This window comes from Chionomys nivalis, chromosome 6 (assembly GCF_950005125.1).
Source record: "Chionomys nivalis chromosome 6, mChiNiv1.1, whole genome shotgun sequence".
Classification (NCBI taxonomy): Eukaryota; Metazoa; Chordata; class Mammalia; order Rodentia; family Cricetidae; genus Chionomys; species Chionomys nivalis.
Window position 1 is genome coordinate 68,059,411 of NC_080091.1, and position 20,818 is coordinate 68,080,228.

Here is a 20,818-nt window from a genome sequence, read left to right on the forward strand (position 1 = left end):
AATCCACATCATCACAAGATACAGAGACTGCTCCCAAGAGGAAACATCTCTCTCTCTCTCAATCAGGCCAGAAATCCAAGGGCTCCAATATGACCTTTACTTTGGAATCATTCTGACAAGCCTTTCAAGCTGTGTTTAATGTCTCCATTGTAGATTCATAAAAGTCTGCTATGTGCATTCTCTACTCATGTAATTATATATATATATATATATATATATATATATATATATATATACATACATACATACACATTTTTTTCAAAGTCCTATGAATTACCCTCAGAGCAAGACTTTTTTCTTTTTCCCCTTACGGTTATATCCTACCATAGAAAAATTAGCCTAGGTCCAATTTTAAGGAAAATTCCATTCCCTCACTAGCATCCAAATATTAACCCTTGACAATCCAGAAAAGCAGGAAGAAGTCTTGAGTAAGAGCTATCTCACACAAGCAGATCTTTTTCTATGCCAGTCAAAGCTCAATTACTTGGAATGTAATTTGCTTTTGATCTTGAGCTTAAGAGTATTAATTCTGAACTGGGCAGAGGTGGCACATGCCTTTAATCAATCCCAACACTCGGGAGGCAGAGACAGGTGGATCTCTGTGACTGCGAGGCCAGCCTGGTCTACAAAGAGCATTTTCCAGGATGGCCAGGGCTGTTACACAGAGAAACCCTGTCTTGAAAACACCAAAAAAAAAAAAAAAAAAAAAAAAAAGTAATTCTGGGAAACTGGGCTAGCCTTGACTAAGGAGGGAGATTAACAAAAATTGGAGATTAACAAAAAAAATCAGCTACATAGTGAGAACTCACTTCAAAAGAAAAAGAAACACAAAAATCGACAGTTTTAAGGATGGAGAGAGGGGGTGGTTCTGTGGTAGAGTGACTTGTCTACTGTCTTTCAGGCCCTGGGTCGCCCAGCACCTGGGAGTAAAGGGCATAGAAGATGGAATGCGAACCCAATCATTATGTAAGAAAAATGTTATTTACATTAACCTTTAAAAAATCATTCCTTAAAACAGTTGTACTAGTAAATGAAAAGGTTTAATCATCATATTTAATCATCATATTCTTGTCATTTGAAAAAAATGAACGTAATCTTTTAATTTGTTTTGTTTTGTGACTACCATGTAGCCCAGTATAAAACTTTCAGTCCTGAGTATAGAGACAAAAAAAAAAAAAAAAGGGTAGAAACTAAGTTCTAAAAGTACTGAATAGGTGAAGAGACTAAGCCCTAAGTACTCAATAAGTGTAGAGAACATGGATCCAAAAACATTGTTGCCTTGATTTTTTTTAAATCCTCAGTACCACCAACTGCCTTAGCCACAAAGTAGAACTCTGTCTCCTAAATAGAGTGTCTCCTAGCACTTGAGCAGCAGAGGCAGAACCAGATGTTGTAAGCCAGCATGGGCTAGACTGTGAGACCCTGTCTCAAAAAGTCAGTATGCTGATTACTTAAACTACAGAGGGCAGGAGAGATGGCTTGGCAGGTAAAGGCGCTGTCAACATGGGTGCAGTTTCAGAACTCACGAAAAGGTGCAAGAGAGAATTAACTCCACAAAGCTGTCACTTGGCCCTACATAGACACATACACCAGGGCTTATTCATGCACACACACACACACACACACACACACACACACATGCGCACCCACAGAAATTAAATTATTTTAAAGAAAACTGTTGAGATGTCTCAGGGGTTAAGAGCATATCAGGACCCCAAGTTCAGTTCCCAACACTCACACCGAGTTGGTCCCAACTGCCTGTAACTTCAGCTCAAGAGAATCTGCCTCATTCTCTTCTTTCCTCAGGTACCTGCACACTTGTGCACATACATACACAAACAAAACAAAACACTGCACAAGCTGAAGTGGGGGCCCAGAGGTCAAGAGCTCTTGCCGCTCTTCCTAAGAACTTCCAGAGTTTAGATCCTGGCCCCCACAGTGAGCTCACAAATGACTCCTTCTGATCTCCTTAGACGCACATGCAGCATACACACACAAACACACACACACAAATAATGTACGACTTGGGACTGGAGAGATGACTTACTGGTTAAGAGCACTGGCTGCTCTTCCAGAGGACCTGGGTTCAATTCCCAGCACCCACATGGAGATTCACAACCCTCTAGAATTCCAGTTCCAGAGGACTCAACTCCCTCTTCTGGCTTTCAAAGGCACCAGATACATATGTGGTGCACAGACACTCAGGCAAAAATCTCATACACATAAAATAATAATAATATTAATAAACTTAAAAAGTCTTTAAAAACTAAAGACTGTCATAAAATAACACCGCTAAATTCTGAATCCTACACATTTCTGACAAGGCAATAATGGACAGAAAGATAATTCTGTTTATATTAAGAATTTGGATTTAAAAAAAATACACTTGCTGGCACAAGTGTTATGCACATTTATAACTCCACCTATTCAAGAGCCTAAGACAGGAAGTTCACAAGTTTTGGCGAGCCTGGACAATGCAAAGAACCCTATCTCAATAAATATATAATGAAATTAAGACTGCTGGGAATGTAGTTGGTGGTAACACACTGGCCTGGTGCACTAGATACCCCGAGTTCAGTCCTCAGATGAGGACAACATCTCCTGTGTGGCACTGGGACTCGGACTGCAAGCGCTCTAGATGAAACAAGTGCATTCTCTCTAGTCAGGCGAGGGTGGGCCAGAGGCCTCCAGTGTCCTCAGCAGAGCAAGGGGAAGGTCAAGGAGAACATAGAAAATACAAGAAGCCAAATTCTCCTTCCTTTCTTCTGTAAGTTGCCCCCCGACAGCTGTGTTTTCAGCAGCACCCCCAAAGCCATCACATATGGCTCTGAGAGACGACTGTATAAACGAATGGCTGCCTGAACCCCACAAAATTCTACCTTCTCCCCTTGGCTGGGGGCTCTGGTCCAGCTAGAGCGGTGGTTCTCAACCTGTGGTTCATGACCCCTAAGGGGATCGAATGACCCTTTCACGGCAGCCCCCCATCACACACTTACATTACAATTTATAACAGTAGCAAAATTACAGTTATGAAGCAGTAACAAAATAATCTTATGGCGGTCATTACATCTGCAATTCTCAAACACTTCTGTTCTGGTGACCAACCACCCCTTGGTGATCAAACCCCCACCCTCCAAGTTGTGTGGTCCGCCCTTTGCTTTCCTTAGGCTGACTTTGGCAGTAAGACTCTTAGTTACTATTTGTTTGGTTGGTCTTTTATTTTATTTTAAATAAAATCTATTTAAAATAGAGTCTCAGCCGGGCATTGGTGGCGCATGCCTTTAATCCCAGCACTCAGGAGGCAGAGGCAGGCGGATCTCTGTGAGTTCGAGACCAGCCTGGTCTACAGAGCTAGTTCCAGGACAGGCTCCAAAACCACAGAGAAACCCTGTCTCGAAAAACAAAAAAATAAAATAAAATAAAATAAAATAAAATAGAGTCTCACTGTGCAGTCCCAGCTGGCCAGGAACTTGCTTTGTATTCCAGGCTGACTTTGAATTCAGACAGATCCTCCTGCCCTTGACTTTCAAGTGCTGGGGTTAAAGGCGTGAGCCCCCACGCCTTGCTTTCCAGCGGCCCTAAACCTTCCAAATCCCTGCCTTGGCCTGCTTAGTGCTAGACTAAAAGGCATGAGCCACCATGCCTGACCTAAGAATACATCTTATTATTTATTTAATTAAATTTATTAGTTAATTGGTTGATTGGAGGGGTGCCACTACCGTGAGTGGAAATCAGGGGATAATTTGGACACCATGGGGTAGGAGCCTCAGACCTCACGGGCCTGAAGCACACAGGAAAACTCCTAAGTGAGTCACTGACATGCTAACTGGAAGGGAAAGAAGTTTGGCTTTTAATTCAAATAAGCAATGGAAAACACAAAAACAAATCAAAAGTGGCCCGTAAGTGCCTAGAAGACCGTATCTTTTTTATCGCTTTGATAAGACTTAATAAGGAAGCCACATCCCAAAGTGCCTTAGGATGGTACTAGCTTGCCAGTCAACTTTTACCTAATTAGAGAGTCATTTATTGGAAAAATTCTACTTCCATTCATTTGCATGGATTTCTTAAACACCCCGGAACGGCAGACCTTGTCAGCTGTCACACTCGTTTCTCCAGATTGAATTTTCCACTGAAAACAACAGCAAAGCGGAGACCTTCAGAGGTGAAGGTCTACAGGAAGACCCCCCTCTGTTTTGGTTAGCACTTAACTCAGAAGCCCCAGTCACCTGAAATTCCGAAATCTCACGCTAATAATCCCGGCTAGTCACCTGTGCCTCAAAGAGGCCCCCCCTTTTTTTTTCAAGGAGAAAAAAAACCCAAAAAACTGTTTTTTACTATGGAAAAAGGCTCATTTCTACAGGAAACATGAAGCGGCTGACTGTGTGATTATCTGCTTTTCCAAAAGCTGACGCTTTAAAAATCTATTTAGAAACCCTTTAACTTCCCACTCAAGAAGGAAGGCGGTCAAATGAGAGATAAGTACTAAAGAAGAAAGAAAAAGAGAGAGAAAGACAAAAATTTCTGCAAAAATCAGGACCCTATGGAAGATTCGGGGACAGTTGTCAAGACTGCCAAAAGTCCACCTTACCTTCAGTAAGTACTTGGTGTCGCCCACTTCAGAAATTAACACCTTTCACGGCCAGGCTAGGCAGCCACCTACAACATCTTCTCTGGCCGCCCTCTTTTAAACAGAAAACCAAGTTTAAGGAGCCTCCAAGCTCCTTCCCACCGTGTAGCTTAAAGCAACAGATCGCTCGCTCTAGGCTTTAACTCTCTCGGGCTCTGGGAATTCCAGATTGTCACAATTTCTTAACCTGGGCGACCTGAGGAGAGAAACTCCCCAACCCAGAGCGTGGCTTCTCGGGGTCCCGGCGCTCGGCGACCTGCGGGACTGGGTTGTACGGGCGGGCTGTGGGGCGGCTGTGGCCCGGACAGAGCGGCGCGGGGTCGGATCCCGCGGAGCGCGCGGCGGAGTCCGGCAGCAATCTGTGCCTCTGCAATCCCGGCTCTTCCCGGTTCCCTCCCTCCGCCTCCTGCCCTCCCCCAGCCGAGGCCATTCGCCTCACAGTAGCAAGGTTGTCTAGTATACTCCCTTCCCTTAAACTCACCAAACCAGATTTTTACTCCCAACACCGGCAACTTCCCGTAAATCTGTACTGAAATTTTATCCAGCTCGCTGAGCCTCCGCTGGCCGAAGGCCAGTGCAACATTCCTGTTGTTTTAGGAGCGCAGATACCTTAGCTGAAGGTTTTTTTAAAAAGAAAAAAATCATGACGAACTGGCCCCGATGAAAAGATATAGGAACTTTGGCCGCTTAAAAAATTCGCATCCATTTCAGACATCCAGAAGGGACCCCAGAAGTGGCACCTGCCCCACACGGGGACATCTGGGAGAGTGGTTTCCGGCCGCCTGGGGCTGTACAGAGTAAGCCACCCGAGGACTAAGGACCCTACGCCGCCTGGATCCCAGGCGAGCAGTACTACCCCACCCCACCGGCCTCGCGGGGCAGGAAGGCGCTGAGCAGGTAGGGCGGCAGCAAGCCCCGCCGCGGGCCTGCAGGAAGCCGGGACCTCCCGAGCTGTCCTTACCTGGGGCCGAGCTTGGCTTGCAGAGCACCAGCAGGCACGTCACGGGGCCCAAACCCTGACCTTTGCCGGGGCCTTCACAGCAGGGCCTGGGGCCTGGGCGCCGCACGTTCAAAGTGGCTCATTCTTAATGCGCTCTGACCTAGTGTTACAGCTGGTTTCTAGAAAGGGAACAAAAACAGTGCCTGGAGAAGCTACAGCCAAGCCCTCTCTTAGCCTTGCCTCTGATCACTGGGAAACTGGCTCCAGATCCGACCCCATTCCCACTCCCACGAAACCCACCCAAGGGCCGCGGTCCCCGCCCCACCCCTCGGGTTACCTGTTTATACAAGAATTAAGGAGCCCCACGCATTTCAATAGAGCGCTAAGCCTGTTTGCAGGCGCGGAATCGGCCAACAGGAATCGAATTCTGTGACTAAACAAACTAGAAGAGGAAGCGGGCACCACCAGGAACCTCAAGTTGTGATTTCGGGTTGCAGTGTCATGCAACTGAGAAAGAGACAGAAAATACATACATACATACATACATACATACATACATACATATATAGTTTCGCAGGGGGCTACTTTAATTTAAAAAATGCTGTACCATTTCCCCCCCTCTAGTTAAATGGATTAACATGAAGTTTAGAAGACTAACTTCTAATAATAATATACAGTATTAGCCGCCATTGTTAATGATATTATTGTGTATTATGGCTTTTTTTTTCCAGTAGAGAAGGTGCAGTGAGATTAGGAGACTCCAGCCCAACGCTGTGCCTCACTATCTGTGAGGATACGAGCAAATTATTTAGCCGTCAACCCTGAGTTTCTGGAAGAGTCTACGGGTGGGAGTTTTGCGTTCATTGTGGACAGTCTTAGGTAGAAGGGAAAAATCAAGTCTTTGTAGAGGGGTGTACAACTCAATTTTCTCTGCGGTCCACGACGTGCACAAGTGGACTCTGGGAAAAAGTGCCTGTGTCACGGTGCATAGTTCTGATTCAGACTTAGGCACCGGCCTGCAGGGTCCTCCTGCGATTTACTCTGTTGGTTAAAAGTCAGTGCTAGGTAACAATGGACCTCAGAAAATGCTTTGAGAACTCATAAATAGCAATACTAAGGCATACTGGAGGCTAAAAGGGAATCCATGCCTCTGCCCTTTGGCTTCCCAATCTCCTTATGCTGAGGCCTGTGTTACACGTTCACCCAGTTCACTTCAGGTCTGTCCCAATTCTGGAGGTGAGACACTGTCCGTATAGAGGTTAGGTGATCAGTCCAATTTTCCCCTGAGCGCGCTGACCTTCTGGTCTAATGGAAAAGCAACGTCTTAACCCCATTGACAAAAGTAATTCTGAAGCCAGTCAGGAATTCTGAAGCTTTAGCTCCCTTTTGCGCTTTTATCTTTTTAGGCAACAAAACGCAAGCCGGACCAGTTTAACCGGGTTCCGGATTCTAACTCCAGAACTTTACTTTTGTCAATTGGTCGCACGGGTGTGCAGGGAATCACTGACCGTAGGACCCCCAGTTCCTGCACTATCCGTTCCTAAGGGTTGATACAGCCAGGCAGGAACCAGCACGCAGCTGTGATGGCTTGGAAACCCAGCTCTGCAGTAGCCTGAGTGTCCTTGCCTTTCTGTCAGGACCTCAGCCTGAAGAGACTCGTTAGCGTCAGGGACATTCTGAACTGGAGGACTCAGAATAGGTTTAAACCTTGAGGAGCAAGGACCATGAATAATAGACTAGATTAATAGTTCTCAACCTGGGCATTGAGGCCCCTTTGGGGGGGTCACCTATCAGATATTTACATTAAGGTTCATAACAGTAGCAAACTTACAGTTTGCTGGGGGTGTGGTCACCACAACATGAGGAACTGTATTAAAGGGATGCAGCGTTAGGAAGGTGAAGAACCACTGGAATGAAGTCCAGCAAGGTGTCTTTTAAGGTCAGGAATATACACAGCAAGACCCTGTGTCCACAAGAAAGGAAGGGAGAGGAAGGGAAGAAGATGGAGGTGCCATAGCTCAGAGGTTGAGCACTTGGCTAGGAGGGAGGTGAATGTGTGAAAGCCGGTGGTCTAGAGCTAGCTGCACCTGGGAGCAGAGCCCGAGGTTCCCAGAAGCCAGAAAGCAAGCCTTCCTAAGTGCTTCTGAGTCTTCCCGCCAAAATGCTCGAAGGCGACCTGAACGTCCTTGCCTGTTGTTCTGTTCTGCCCGCTGGCACAGTGAACTGGGTAGGCCACAGTTTGGCTCATCTGTGAAACAGTGTGGCGCTGTAGTCCAGGCTGGCCTGGAAGGCGCTATCTTCCTGCTTCGGTTCCCAAGGGCTGGGATTGCATGCATGCACTTCCAAGTGGGCGCAATTCCTTTGTGAGTTTTGTTTTTGACTGGGGAGGGAGGGAATTGAGGAGAGGGTTGAGACAAGATTTCCTGTAGCCCAGGCTGGCCAAGCAAAACATGGAAAATTCTTTATACTACTCTCCATTCCCCTCCCTGGGAACATGGTAAAGGTAACACAGACTCTGTTTGTTTGTTGTTGCTCTGTGTAACAGCGCTGGTTGTCCTGGAACTAGCTCTTGTAGACCAGGCTGGCCTCTAATTCACAGAGATCCGCCTGCCTCTGCCTTCCGAGTGCTGGGGTTAAAGGCGTGCGCCATCACTGCCTAGCCAGATTTTTTTTTTTGATTTAATAAAGTTTTATTTTTCCAAATGTACAGCTGATTGAACCTGTTCATGCATCTTCACCAGCAGCTGGGGCATCTCCACCCTTTGTGTTTCTGGTGTAAATTACTTGGGCTCTGTGCTTTGAAACCAGCTTGATAAGCCCTTTACTAAGGAGCTCCTGAAGAGCTGCCCTGGCCAAGGAACCACGAATCTTCAGTCTCTCAGAGACCACGGCTGGAGTAATAAGTTTATAGTTGGGAACTTCCTTACAGAGTTTGTCGTATGTAGCCTTGTCAAACAGGACTAGATTGTTGAGCTTGTCCCGAACTTTGCCTTTGGACCACTTCTTCTTTTTGGCCTTGCCACCGGACTTACTTACTGGGTCTTTGTCTTTTTTGGCCGACTTTCCGGCATCTTTCTTCTTCTTGTCATCCTTGGGCGGCATGATGAAGTTCGGAGAGTGGCGACGACCGCTGCAGCCTCCCTAAGATGTCGGGGGAAAAAGGAAGCCCGGCTCGCCAACAGTCCCAGAAACCTCAGCCCAGATTTTTTTTTTAATTAAAAAAAAACTATTTTTTACGACATTGCCCAGGCTGACCTTGAACTTATATACTTAAGTCACCTTCCTATGCCAGTGCAACGACGCCTGGCTAAAATAAACTTTTTAAATGACAGACTATGGAAAACTAAATATAAGCTTTTGTTATTTCTGTTTTGTAGCTGACCTTCCTGCCTGCTGAGTCCCACTCTCCGAGTCATTTAAGGCTTGAGACCCCTGACTTGGGCCTTCCACCTCTGTCCGATCCCGCCTCAGAGGCGGTGTTCTAGAGCGAGCACCAAGAACACGATTTGAACCCTGGGCTGGGGAGTTGGCTCAGTGGGTAAACACTTGTTGCACAAGTGTGGCAACCTGAGTTAGAACCCACAAAACCCACATAAGCCAATGCTGCTATGCTGAGACAGGAGGCAGGAATAGGAGACTCCCCCAGAAGCCTGCGGGCCAGCTGGCCTGTCCCTCACCATGGCAAACAACAAAGAGATTGTGTCTCACACAAGTTGGAAGGTGAGGCCCAACACCCAGGGTTGTCCTCTGACCTCCACGCATGCTCATGAACATACACACATACAAGCTTGATCATACATACACAATTCATATATGTATGTCAGACGCACGTAACGCACATACACACAGAGAGATTCGATCTCGGTTTAACCTCTTTGCCGCACAAACGGCTGAGCTACTCTGAGCTCCAGTTCCCTCGTCTGTGAAACAACATCTACCCTCTGGGTCTTTAGGAGTTAAGTGAGAGGTGAGTTCTCAACATGGTTCCTGGCACTTAGAAAATACACAGGAAATGTTATTTCCCTTGATACCTGGAAAACACCTACTCCAGAACTCTCAAAAGAATTGTCTTCCCTATATTTAAATCTTAGCCCAGTGCTATGCCAAGACATTCTCATTAAAGAGGCAAGCCTCGGACCTTTGTAAAGAACCACAATATAATAAGAACTACACATGCACAGCAACACTTCCAAAGACGCATTAATTATCAGTTCTGATCACCACAGCTGTGTGTAGTAAGATGGGCAAGGCACAAGTCGTGCACGTGCTCAGATAAGAAGACTGAGGCTGGCGGCGATTCCTCCAAGCCTCTACCATGTGACTGAGGCCGAGCTGCGGTTTCTCACTAGTCCACGCTATGGAAGCTGTGGCTGCTTTTCCTGCACCCAGTTGAGGAACAGATGAAGGGAGCTGAAAATGGTGGCTTTTGACCAGGTGTGCTGACCAATGCCTTTAATTCTAGCACTCGGGAGGCAGAGAGAGGCAGGAGGATATTTAGGAGTTCAAGGCCAGCCTCACCTACCTAGTCTAAACAGCAAGCTCCAGGACAGCCAAGGCTACATAGTCAGTCCCTGACTACTACGTCCTAACTTATTTTCTTTTCCAAACGTCACCTTATGGATGATGGCAGAATCTATCTGTTCACTTTGAGGATTGAATGGCTACACACATACACAGAGTTTTTACTCACCAATCACTTTGATTTCTATTCTCTTACTGCTGGGGAATGAAACCCAGGACTCCCTACATGCTTGACAGACATTCTACCACAGAGCTACATCCCTTAGTTATTTCCCTTAACTGGTCCGTGTGATGCCTAAGGGACTGTGTGCAAAGAGCTTAAGTCGGTGCCTGGAACAGGGTATCAGTGCTTTTGTTTCTCTACATAGCAATATTTTGCCATAATCACGATGAAATCATGATAAATGACTGTGTTTATTGGTTGGGCTAGGGTAGGGACACTTATTTCTCATGGGAGTTGACTATATCATCAAGATATAATAAAAGTAATTTTATTTCCTTCTTCTCACTTTCATTTCTTTCAATTTTATCTGAACCAGAGCAAGTTTTGGTAGATGAGATAAAACCACCCACCTGGGCCCCAAACTCTATGGAGACTGGTAATATTTTCCTCATCATTTAAAAACTGAATCCAACATTAATGTAGAACATGCAACCAAACTCAAAGTCCTCTCCTCCCTCCTCCCCATCATAAAAAAAAAAGAAAAAAAAAACACTTAATATCCAACTTTAATACTAAATCCCCCACTGGATCTAATATGTGCAAATACAAGACATATTATCCCCTCCCCAAACACTCTAATCCAAAGGATTAAAACCAGTGGCCAAACCCCAGAGTGCGAAGGGCCATTCAGGAATCTATTAGAAGGAGTCTGGCTTGGCAGTTTTCATGGCACACAGTAGGAGGGCCTCTAACTGAATTTTAAAAATGTACTGAGTTCACAGAAAAGAGAATTAAGTATAGCAGGGGTTCCCTCTGAACATTAATCAGAAGCCCAATCCTTCATTTTGCAAAAGGACTTCAAGACGGGAGTCCCTTGACCTTCGTCCCTCTCGCACAAATGGCTCTGCCAAAGACGGTCCCACTGAGAGGAGGGAGCACTAATGTAAATTATAGGCCCTTGAAGACCCACTCAAGACCAAAACAAGTGCCGTCAGTTCCTTTGTATCTCTTTAAGACTATTCTCCCACCAGATCTCCAGTTTTCTGCTTATTTTATAAAGGAAACAGCCACACACAAGAATTCAATAAACCTGCAGAACTTACCAGAAGAGACTGCCAGTGTAAATTTGCTAATATTTATTAACAGTTTCTTCAAGTGTTTGCCAGACAGTATCGTGTGCTTTACATAACTAACTATGATAACCTTACAGGAATGCCATGAGGTAGAGACCACTGTGATGTCAGTATCGTGTGCTTCACATATACTATGTAAACCTTACAGGAACGCCATGAGGTAGAGACCACTGTGATGTTCCTGTTAATAATGAAGACATCAGCACACAGAGCAGGTAGGTGACACAGCCAAGGACCCACAGCTGGAATGCGGCAGAGCCAGGCAGCCTAGCTCGTGGTCCTAACCGGGCCATCCCATGGCCTCTCACAGGACGCCATGTTTGTCTAGGACTGCACCATATGAATCCGGGTGGCTATCCTCCCGGCTGTATCCAATGGGGCCAAGCAGAGTGCTCGAGTGAGGTGTGGTGGCACCTGCTTGCAGTCCTGATTCTTAGGAGGCTGAGGCCAGAGATTGCTTCCAGATTGAGGCTAGTAAATTCAAGGCCAAGTACATAGCAAGACCCTTGGGAATGGGGGGAGGGTATTGTGGAATATTATTTTGACTATGTAAAGGTGTGTTACGTTCGTTTATGCTGCATTTGTTTAACGACGGAAAGATGTATTGCTTTGCCTGCCTAAGGCACCTGATTGGTCTAAGAAAAAGCTGAACCAACCATAAGCTAGATAGTAGAGAGATGGGCAGAGAGAATAAGTAGTAGGAAGAAATCTAGACTCAGGGAGAACAAGGAAAGAGGAAGAAGGAGAGGGAGACACTGGGGGCCAGCCAGGGAGACAAGGAGTAGGACACACAGAATGAAAGGAAGGTAAAAGGCAATCGAGGCAAAACTTAGATGAAAAGAAACAGGTTAATTTAAATTATAAGCCGGGGCCGGGCGATGGTGGCGCACGCCTTTAATCCCAGCACTTGGGAGGCAGAGGCAGGCGGATCTCTGTGAGTTCGAGACCAGCCTGGTCTACAAGAGCTAGTTCCAGGACAGGCTCCAAAACCACAGAGAAACCCTGTCTCGAAAAAAACCAAAAAAAAAAAAAAAAAAATTAAATTATAAGAGCAACAAATGCGCCTAAGCTAAGGCTGAGCATTTATAACTAGCAATAAGTCTCTCTGTTGTGATTTGGGAACTGCTAGGTGGCCCCAAAGAAAACCTGTTTGGCCGGGCGATGGTGGCGCACGCCTTTAATCCCAGCACTCGGGAGGCAGAGGCAGGCGGATCTCTGTGAGTTCGAGACCAGCCTGGTCTACAGAGCTAGTTCCAGGACAGGCTCCAAAGCCACAGAGAAACCCTGTCTCGAAAAACCAAAAAAAAAAAAAAAAAAAAAAAAAAAAAAAAAAAAACCCTGTTTGGTGGGGGTAGGGGGAAGGGGCTGCTGCTGGGGAGGCAGGACAGGACACAACTAAGATAGTGCCTAGCACTGAGTAGAAAGTGTGGCTGCACATCTGAACAGTAGGGTTCCTAATGTTCCAGCGGTGGATCGGGGAAGTGGAGTCTAGTTCAGCTCAGCTCTGGCTTAGGGTCGTGTGTGAGAATGACTGAAGGGTGATTTCAAGGCTCTGACTGTAACTTACAAATAAAACGCTTGGCTAGTTGTGTTGCTTCAAACCCTTGGTTCAGTTTTCCTAACAACTAAAAACAAACAAACAAAAAACTTCCAAGGCTGAGGAGTGTGTTCTCAAAGGTTTTAATCTGACGTATACTATAGGAAATGACCATTTTACAGAAAAGAATTAGTTGGACATATGGCCATAAAAACCACATTAAAATGATGTGAACACTGTAAACACTACCAGGCATGGTGGCCCATCCCTATAATTCTAGGGCTCACATTCTGAGGCAGGAAGAGCTTGTTTGAGGTCAACCTTGTCTGTGAAGCAGAGACTCTGCTTCAAAGTTTTGTAAAAGATGGAGCTACAGAGATAGCTGGGTGCTAAAGAGTGCCTGCTCTTCCAGAGGACCCAAGTTCAGTTCCTAAGACCCACATAATGTGACTCACAACCGCCTTTAGCTTTAGTTCTAAGGAATCCAACATCCTCTTCTGGTTTAAGTGAGCACCCATAATGCATTCCTGCATACACACACACACACACACACACACACATACACATACATACACATAATAAAATAAAAGTTTGAAAAAGTACATTTTTAAATTTTTTATTTATTTTTATTTACTTATTTAGTGTGTATGTGCATTGTGGGGGCACTTGTAAAAGTTGGGGGGCATCATGTGGGAGTTAGCTTTCTCCTTTCTCTATGTGAGTCCCAGGGATCAAACTTGGGTCATGTGCTTAATACATGTGCCTTTACCCAGGGAGCCATCCCACCAGCCCCCAAAGTGAACATTCTTATCTTTGCTTCTATTGTTTCACTGCTTGGAATACCTTTGGTTTTGTACTCTCCATCCATCCATCAGCATAATTCATCCCATTTGTCCATATGCAGGGTATACTCCATCCGTCCATTTGCAGGGTACACTCCATCCGTCCATCAACAGGGTACACTCCATCTGTTTACCAGCAGGGTACACTCCATCCATCTGCAGGGTATACTCCATCCATCCATCTGCAGGGTACACTACATCTGTCCGTCTGCAGGGTACACTACATGCGTTCATCACAAGGTACACTCCATCCATCCATCCATCCATCCATCCATCTTCAGGGTAGCCTCCATCCCATCCACAGTGTAAGCACAATAGTTAAGAACACAGTTGGCCAAGTGTGGGGTCACACGCCTGTAATTCCAGTTTAGGAGGATCAAGAATTCAAGTGTGCCCTGGTTCCCTGAGACCCTACCATTTGACCTTCCTTCCAAAAGAACACAGTCTAGAGCCAAATACCAAACCTGTTCTCTGTCCCAATGCCCTATGATTAAGTCTCTTGACCACTGGGGTCTTTAGACTCCTCATTGCTACCCATCTCATTAGAGAGGTTCCATGAATGGCCTACAGGGTGCTGGGAACAGAACCAGCTGAACTCCATCTTGGCATTTTGTGTTATGATTGTTTACATGACCTTAAATCCTTTGTTTTGTTTTGTTTTGTACTGAAGGAATCTTTTGCTCTTGTTTTGAGATAGAGTCTCAGCCAGCCTAGACGAGCTAGCTTCAGAGAATGAAGGATGAGCTTGAACCCATGGACTCTTAATTTTCCTGCCTCCACTTACATCAAATGCTAAGATTGCAGAAGTACACTACCATGCCTAGCTCCATCTATTCTTTTATCCCCCAGTATTTATCAGGTGATACTATGTGTCAGATTCTATACATCATGCTAGAGATAAAAAAGAGAAACGAGACTTGGCTCTTATCCTCAAGGAACGCATATATTTAGAGAGAAATGAACAACCAGCCAATGGCCATACAGCCTGGAAGCCCAGGAGGCTGTGAGAGGACACACACATTCTAAAGAGCCAGTTTGGGGAGACGAAAGCAGAGCTGAGAAGCGTGAAGGTAGCCTAGGAGTTAGCTAGGTTTAAAAAAAAGGGGGGGAAGTACCTTCAGCAGGCCACCAGGAAACCAAAGAGATGCAGGACGTGAGTGCGCGGTGGAGTTCTCTGGGGCTAGAGGATGAGATGACAGTGGAAAGTAAACTGAGAGAGTGGTGGGCTGGTGGCCATAAGGAATCCTGTCTGCCATAATGAGAGTGCAGAAGGACTTACGGCTCGCTTGTTTTAGGACAGGGTCTCACTATTGTAGCCCAGGGTGCCCTCAGGTGTGTTATGCTTCTAACCTCTGCCTCTCAGGTTCCAGGACTACAGGCAGACAGCAACACACCTGTCTACAGAAAGGTTTTCTTTTGTGTGGGTGTATGTATGTATGGTGTATGTATGACTGTATACATGCATACATGTGTAGGGTAGATGTGTGTGAGTGCACACATGGAAGTCGATTCATTGCCACCCCATTCGACCCCACTGCTCACATGTTAGAGTTAAAGATACACAGATCACATCTGACTTTGTTTGTTTGTTTGGTTGGTTGGTTTTGTGCGTATGGATATTTTGTTCACACTCACGTATATGCACTATGTGTGCCTGTTGCATCCCCTGGACTGGGAGAACTGGGGTTACCCATGGTTGTGAGCCATTCTGGGGGCACTGAGAATCGAACGCAGGTCCTTTGCCAAGAGCCACAGTGCTCATAACCACTGAGCCATCTCTCCGGCTCCCCCTTTAACATGGGTGCTAGGGATCTACAATTGAGTCCTGTGCAGCCCCAAGGTTTTCATGTCCTGCTGGGTTGGGGGCATGGTATCAATCCCAGGACTCAGAAAAAGCCAAGTCAAGAGGATGTAGGCTTTGAAGCCATCCTGGGCTACATAATGAGACCCTGTCTCCAAAACAAAACAAAATAAAATAAACATATCGGTGTGAGCCCACGGTCGTGTCAAACTAGAGGAAGAAGATAGGATTCATGATGTACGTGAGGGTAAAAGTCACAAAGCGTAGTGACCAATCAGGTCATGGAGGAGAGAAGAGATGGAAGATTAGGAGAAATACTGCATCAGTTACAGTTCATGTTGCTGAGTCACAACACTATCGTTTCTCCTTGCCCAGTGTTTCCACTTCCTCTTCCCCTTCTTTTTTCTTCTCCTCTTCTTTTTCTTCTTTGTCTTTTTCCTCACACAGGCTTGTTTGATGGGCAGCACAGGATTACTTGAACTCCTGCCCCTCTGTCTCTACCTCTTATGTATGAGGATTCCAGGCATGACCCAGGCATGACCCAGGCATGACCCAGGCATGACCCAGGCATGACCCAGGACTCCCGCCTGGGAGCACTTTTTGAAGTAAGAATTTAAGAACACTTATAAAGGAAAGGGAAAAGCTGGTCCAGCCAGGCACAGTAGAACACACAAGTAATCCTGGTACCTGGGAGGTTGAAGGAGGAGGGTTAAGAGTTCAAAGCAACTTTATTGACATAGTGAGGCCAGGCTGGGCTATGTAAAATCTTTTCTCAAAACAAAATAAGACTTGAGGTCCCTAGCTGGGCAGTGGTAGCACACACCTTTAATCCCATCACTTGGGAGGCTGAGGCAGGCAGGTCTCTGAGTTTTGAGGTCATCCTGGTCTACAGAATGAGTTCTAGGATGGTCGGGGCTACACAGAGAAACCCTGTCTCAAAAAAACAAAAAAGAAAAGAAAAGAAAGAGAGAGAGAGAGAGAGAGAGAGAGAGAGAGAGAGAGAGAGAGAGAGAAAGAAAGAAAGAAAGAAAGAAAGAAAGAAAGAAAGAAAGAAAAGGAGGAAAGAAAGAGTTGAGGTCCCTAAGACACAGGAGGATTCATTCATTTACCCGCCCATCTATTTATTTAGTATACATTTATTATCTACTAAGAATTAAACACTGAGGATACATAGATGAAAAAAGCAGCAAGATCCATTATCTTCATCATGGAAGACAAACATACATAAGTGCCCATCATACAAAGTGAGGAGACCATAGCAGTGGATACAAAATGCCAGGTGGAATTGAATTGAGTTGAATTTCTTATTTATTTATTTATTTATTTATTTATTTATTTATTTATTTATTTATTTTGGTTTTTCGAGTCAGGGTTTCTCTGTGGTTTTGGAGCCTGTCCTGGAACTAGCTCTTGTAGACCAGGCTGGTCTCGAACTCACAGAGATCCGCCTGCCTCTGCCTCCCAAGTGCTGGGATTAAAGGCGTGCGCCACCACCGCCCGGCTGAGTTGAATTTCTTAGAAGGGTAACATGTGCTTTTGTTTTTTGAAACAAGATCTATACATATAGCCCAAACTAGCCTCAAACTCTCAAGTCTCCTGCCTCAGCTTTTTAAATGCAGCAATTCCAAGTCTGCATCGCCCCTCCCAGCTGAGTTGGAAACATTTGGACTGGGAATTCAAAGTGAGAAAGCAAAAGAGCCACAAGACACTCTAGCCAGGCCGGGCGATGGTAGCGCACGCCTTTAATCCCAGCACTCGGGAGGCAAAGGCAGGCGGATCTCTGTGAGTTCAAGACCAGCCTGGTCTACAGAGCTAGTTCCAGGACAGGCTCCAAAGCCACAGAGAAACCCTGTCTCGAAAAACCAAAAAAAAAAAAAAAAAAAAAAGACACTCTAGCCAGGATACTCCGGAACAAGAAGTGGGTAGGGTGGAGTTAAAAGGCGGTGACTATCTTCTGTGACAGAAGCTTGACCCTGTGATGAAGTAGCAGGGTTGCCAACTGGAGGGGAGTAGGGACCAGACTGGAAGATTTGAAAGGATGGTGATCCTTGTTCTTATGAGTTGAAAAGATTTTTTGAGTATTAAGTTACATGATCAAGGGTGTGTTTTCAAAAGAAAACTCAAACACAACTTCTGGGTAACAAAGCTTTTCCTAGTGAGATTAAAGACACACATTTACTCACCCAAATAGGGGGCCCATGACAGACTGAAGTATAGATACCACCAAAACAAACCAATAAACTTTATTGAGGATGCTTACAGAAGTATGGACGAGGGGTTACTTACAGGAGCAGAAATGACTCACAGACAGCTGCAAGGCTCACCCCAGCATGGGTGACAGCTCACAAAAGCTGTCACTTTCTTGTGGGTCCTGCATGTCCAGTTTATATAGCATACCATCGAGCAGTCCAGACAAGAGCAGTTTCTTGCCCTTGTCACACTGAAGGCAATTTCCATGACTTTTTTCAGTGCCCATTAACCTCTCTGAAGTAATTGGTGAAAAGTTTAAGTTCTTTTTTTTTTTTCATTTTCAATTTATTTATTTATTTATTTATTTATTTATTTATTTTTGGTTTTTCGAGACAGGATTTCTCTGTGGTTTTGGAGCCTGTCCTGGAGCTAGCTCTTGTAGACTCATTTTATTTATTTATTTTTATTTATTGGTTTTTCAAGACAGGGTTTCTCTGTAGCTTTGGAGCTTATCTTGAAACTAGCTCTTGTTGGCCTCAAACTTACAAAGATCCACCTGCCTATGCCTCCCAAGTGCTGAGTTTAAAAGTGTGCCCCACCACTGCCAGGCTAAAGTTGTTTGTTCTCTCTCTTTCTCTTTTTTAAAATTCTTATTTATTTGTTATGCATGAAGTATTCTGCCTGCATGTATGCCTGCAAGCCAGAGAGGGCACCAGATCTCATTATAGATGGTCATGAACCACCATGTGGTTGCTGGGAATTGAACTCATAACCTTCTGAGCCATCTCCAGTTTCTTTCTTTCTTTCTTTCTTTCTTTCTTTCTTTCTCTCTTTTTTCTTGTTTTTTTTTTTCAAGATAGGGTTTTTCTGTGTAGCCCTGGCTATCCTGGAACTCACTCTGTAGACCAGGCTGGTCTTGAACCCACAGAGATCTGCCTGGCCCTACCTCCAAAGTGCTCAGATTAAAGGTGTGTGCTACCAAGCCTGGCTCTCTCCAGCTCTTAAAACCTTTTAAATGCCATATTCTGTAGGTCTTTGAAGTGTTGAAGGACATCTATCTAATTGAAATAATTTCTATATATCTAGAAAATCTCAACTATCATAATTAAAAGCTTGATTATTACAGATGACTATATTAATCTGTTTTTCTTAACTATACATTATATATATATATATTTTTTTGTTTGTTTGTTTGTTTTTCGAGACAGGGTTTCTCTGTGGTTTTGGAGCCTGTCCTGGAACTAGCTCTTGTGGACCAGGCTGGTCTCGAACTCACAGAGATCTGACCTGCCTCTGCCTACCAAGTGCTGGGATTAAAGGCGTGCGCCACCACTGCCCGGCCTATACATTAAATTTTAAATGAGCTTCACAAACACCTTAAAAATCAGCTGAAATACATATACACAGTGTAACAATATTGACCTTAAATATATATCAATAGATCAAGATCCATACCAGTGCAAAGTATTCATCTCTATATCATATCCCCCTTGTTTTTCTTAGAAATTGATTTTGAACATTAATCATTTTTTATGATTTATTTATCTTTATGTGCATTGGTGTGAAGGTGTCAGATCCCTGGAACTGGATTTTCAGACATTTGTAAGCTGCCATGTGGGTGCTGGGAATTGAACCCCGGTCCTCTGGAAGAGCAGTCAGTGCTCTTAACCGCTGAGCCATTTCTCTAGCCCCCCCATTAATCGTTTATAACCAACCTTTATAAAATGAAAATAAACATTTTTTCCCATGATATTTATTGAGCTCTACATTTTTCTCTGCTCCTCTCCTTACCTCTCTCCTCCCCACTTCAATCCTTCCCCAAGGTCCTCATGTTCACAATTTACTCAGGAGATCTTGTCTTTTTCTACTTTCTACTTCCCATGTAGATTAGATCTATGTAAGTCTCTCTTAGTTCTCTATGTTGTCTAAGTTCTCTGGGATAGTGGTTTGTAGGCTGGCTTTCTTTGCTTTATGTTTTAAAAACCACCTATGAGTGAGTACATGTGTTAATTGTCTTTCTGTGTCTGGGTTACCTCACTCAAAATAATGTTTTCTAGTTCCATCCATTTTCCTGCAAAATTCAAGATGTCATTAATTTTTTTCTGCTGTGTAGTACTCCATTGTGTAAATGTACCATATTTTCTTTATCCATTCTTTGATAGAGGGGCATTTAGGTTGTTTCCAGGTTCTGGCTATGATAAACAAAGCTGCTATGAACATAGTTGAGCACATGTCCTTGTGGCACGATTGAGCATCCTTTGGATATATACCCAAAAGTGGTATTACTGGGTCTTGAGGAAGGTTGTTTCCTAATTTTCTGAGAAATCACCAGACTGACATCCAAAGGAGTTGTACCAGTTTGCACTCCCACCAGCAATGCAGCAGTGTTCCCTTTACCCCACAACCTCTCCAACATAAGTTGTCATCAGTGTTTTTGATCTTGGCCATTCTTACAGGTGTTAGATGGAATCTCAGAATTGTGTTTTGATTTGCATTTCTCTGATGACTAAGGATGTTGAACATTTTCTTAAGTGTCTTTCAGCCATTTTAGATTCCTCTGTTGAGAGTTCTCTGTTTAGGTCTGTACTCCTTTTTTTTTTTTTATTGGATTATGTGATCTTTTGGTGTCCAATTTCTTGAGTTCTTTGTATATTTTGGAGATTAGACCTCTGTCTGATGTGGGGTTAGTGAAGACCTTTTCCCGTTCTGTAGGCTGTCATTTTGTCTTGTTGACCGTGTCCATTGCTTTACAGAAGCTTTTCAGTTTCAGGAGGTCCCATTTATTAATTATTTCTCTCAGTGTCTGTGCTGCTGGGGTTCTATTTAGGAAGTGGTTCCCTGTGCCAGTGCATTCAAGTGTACTTCCCACTTTCTTTTCTATAAGGTTCAGTGTGGCTGGCTTTATGTTGAGGTCTTTGATGCATTTGGACTTGAGTTTTGTGCATGGTGATAGATATGGGTCTATTTTCATTTTTCTACATGTTGATATCCAGTTATGTCCGCACTACTTGTTAAATATGCTTTCTTTTTTCCATTTGATATTTTTTGCTTTTTTTTCAAATAT

General features: G+C 44.5%; 2 protein-coding genes across 5 annotated transcripts in view; both read right to left on the bottom strand.

Moving 5' to 3' along the window:
• The window catches only part of Rbm47 (RNA binding motif protein 47), a 136,547-nt gene extending 130,589 nt beyond the window's left edge, over window positions 1-5,958 (bottom strand). For 3 of the 4 annotated variants that reach the window (XM_057772956.1, XM_057772952.1, XM_057772954.1), the window contains exon 1: window positions 4,589-4,968. The gene's annotated coding sequence lies outside the window, so the exon portion shown is untranslated. Of the gene's footprint in view, window positions 1-4,588; window positions 4,969-5,588; window positions 5,747-5,904 lie in introns of those variants that run through there. The other variant, XM_057772953.1, reaches the window with a different exon arrangement.
• Window positions 5,959-8,241: 2,283 nt separating this feature from the next.
• Window positions 8,242-8,708, bottom strand: LOC130876433 (40S ribosomal protein S25-like). The gene has a single exon (XM_057772957.1). The coding sequence runs from the start codon at window positions 8,667-8,669 to the stop codon at window positions 8,292-8,294; it is 378 nt and encodes a 125-aa protein (XP_057628940.1). The 5' UTR covers window positions 8,670-8,708; the 3' UTR covers window positions 8,242-8,291.
• Between the last annotated feature and the right edge of the window lie 12,110 nt (window positions 8,709-20,818).

Coding starts and splice junctions, on each gene's coding strand:
- LOC130876433 (XM_057772957.1), bottom strand. CDS start 8,669: ATGCCGCCCAAGGATGACAAGAAGAAGAAAGATGCCGGAAAGTCGGCC.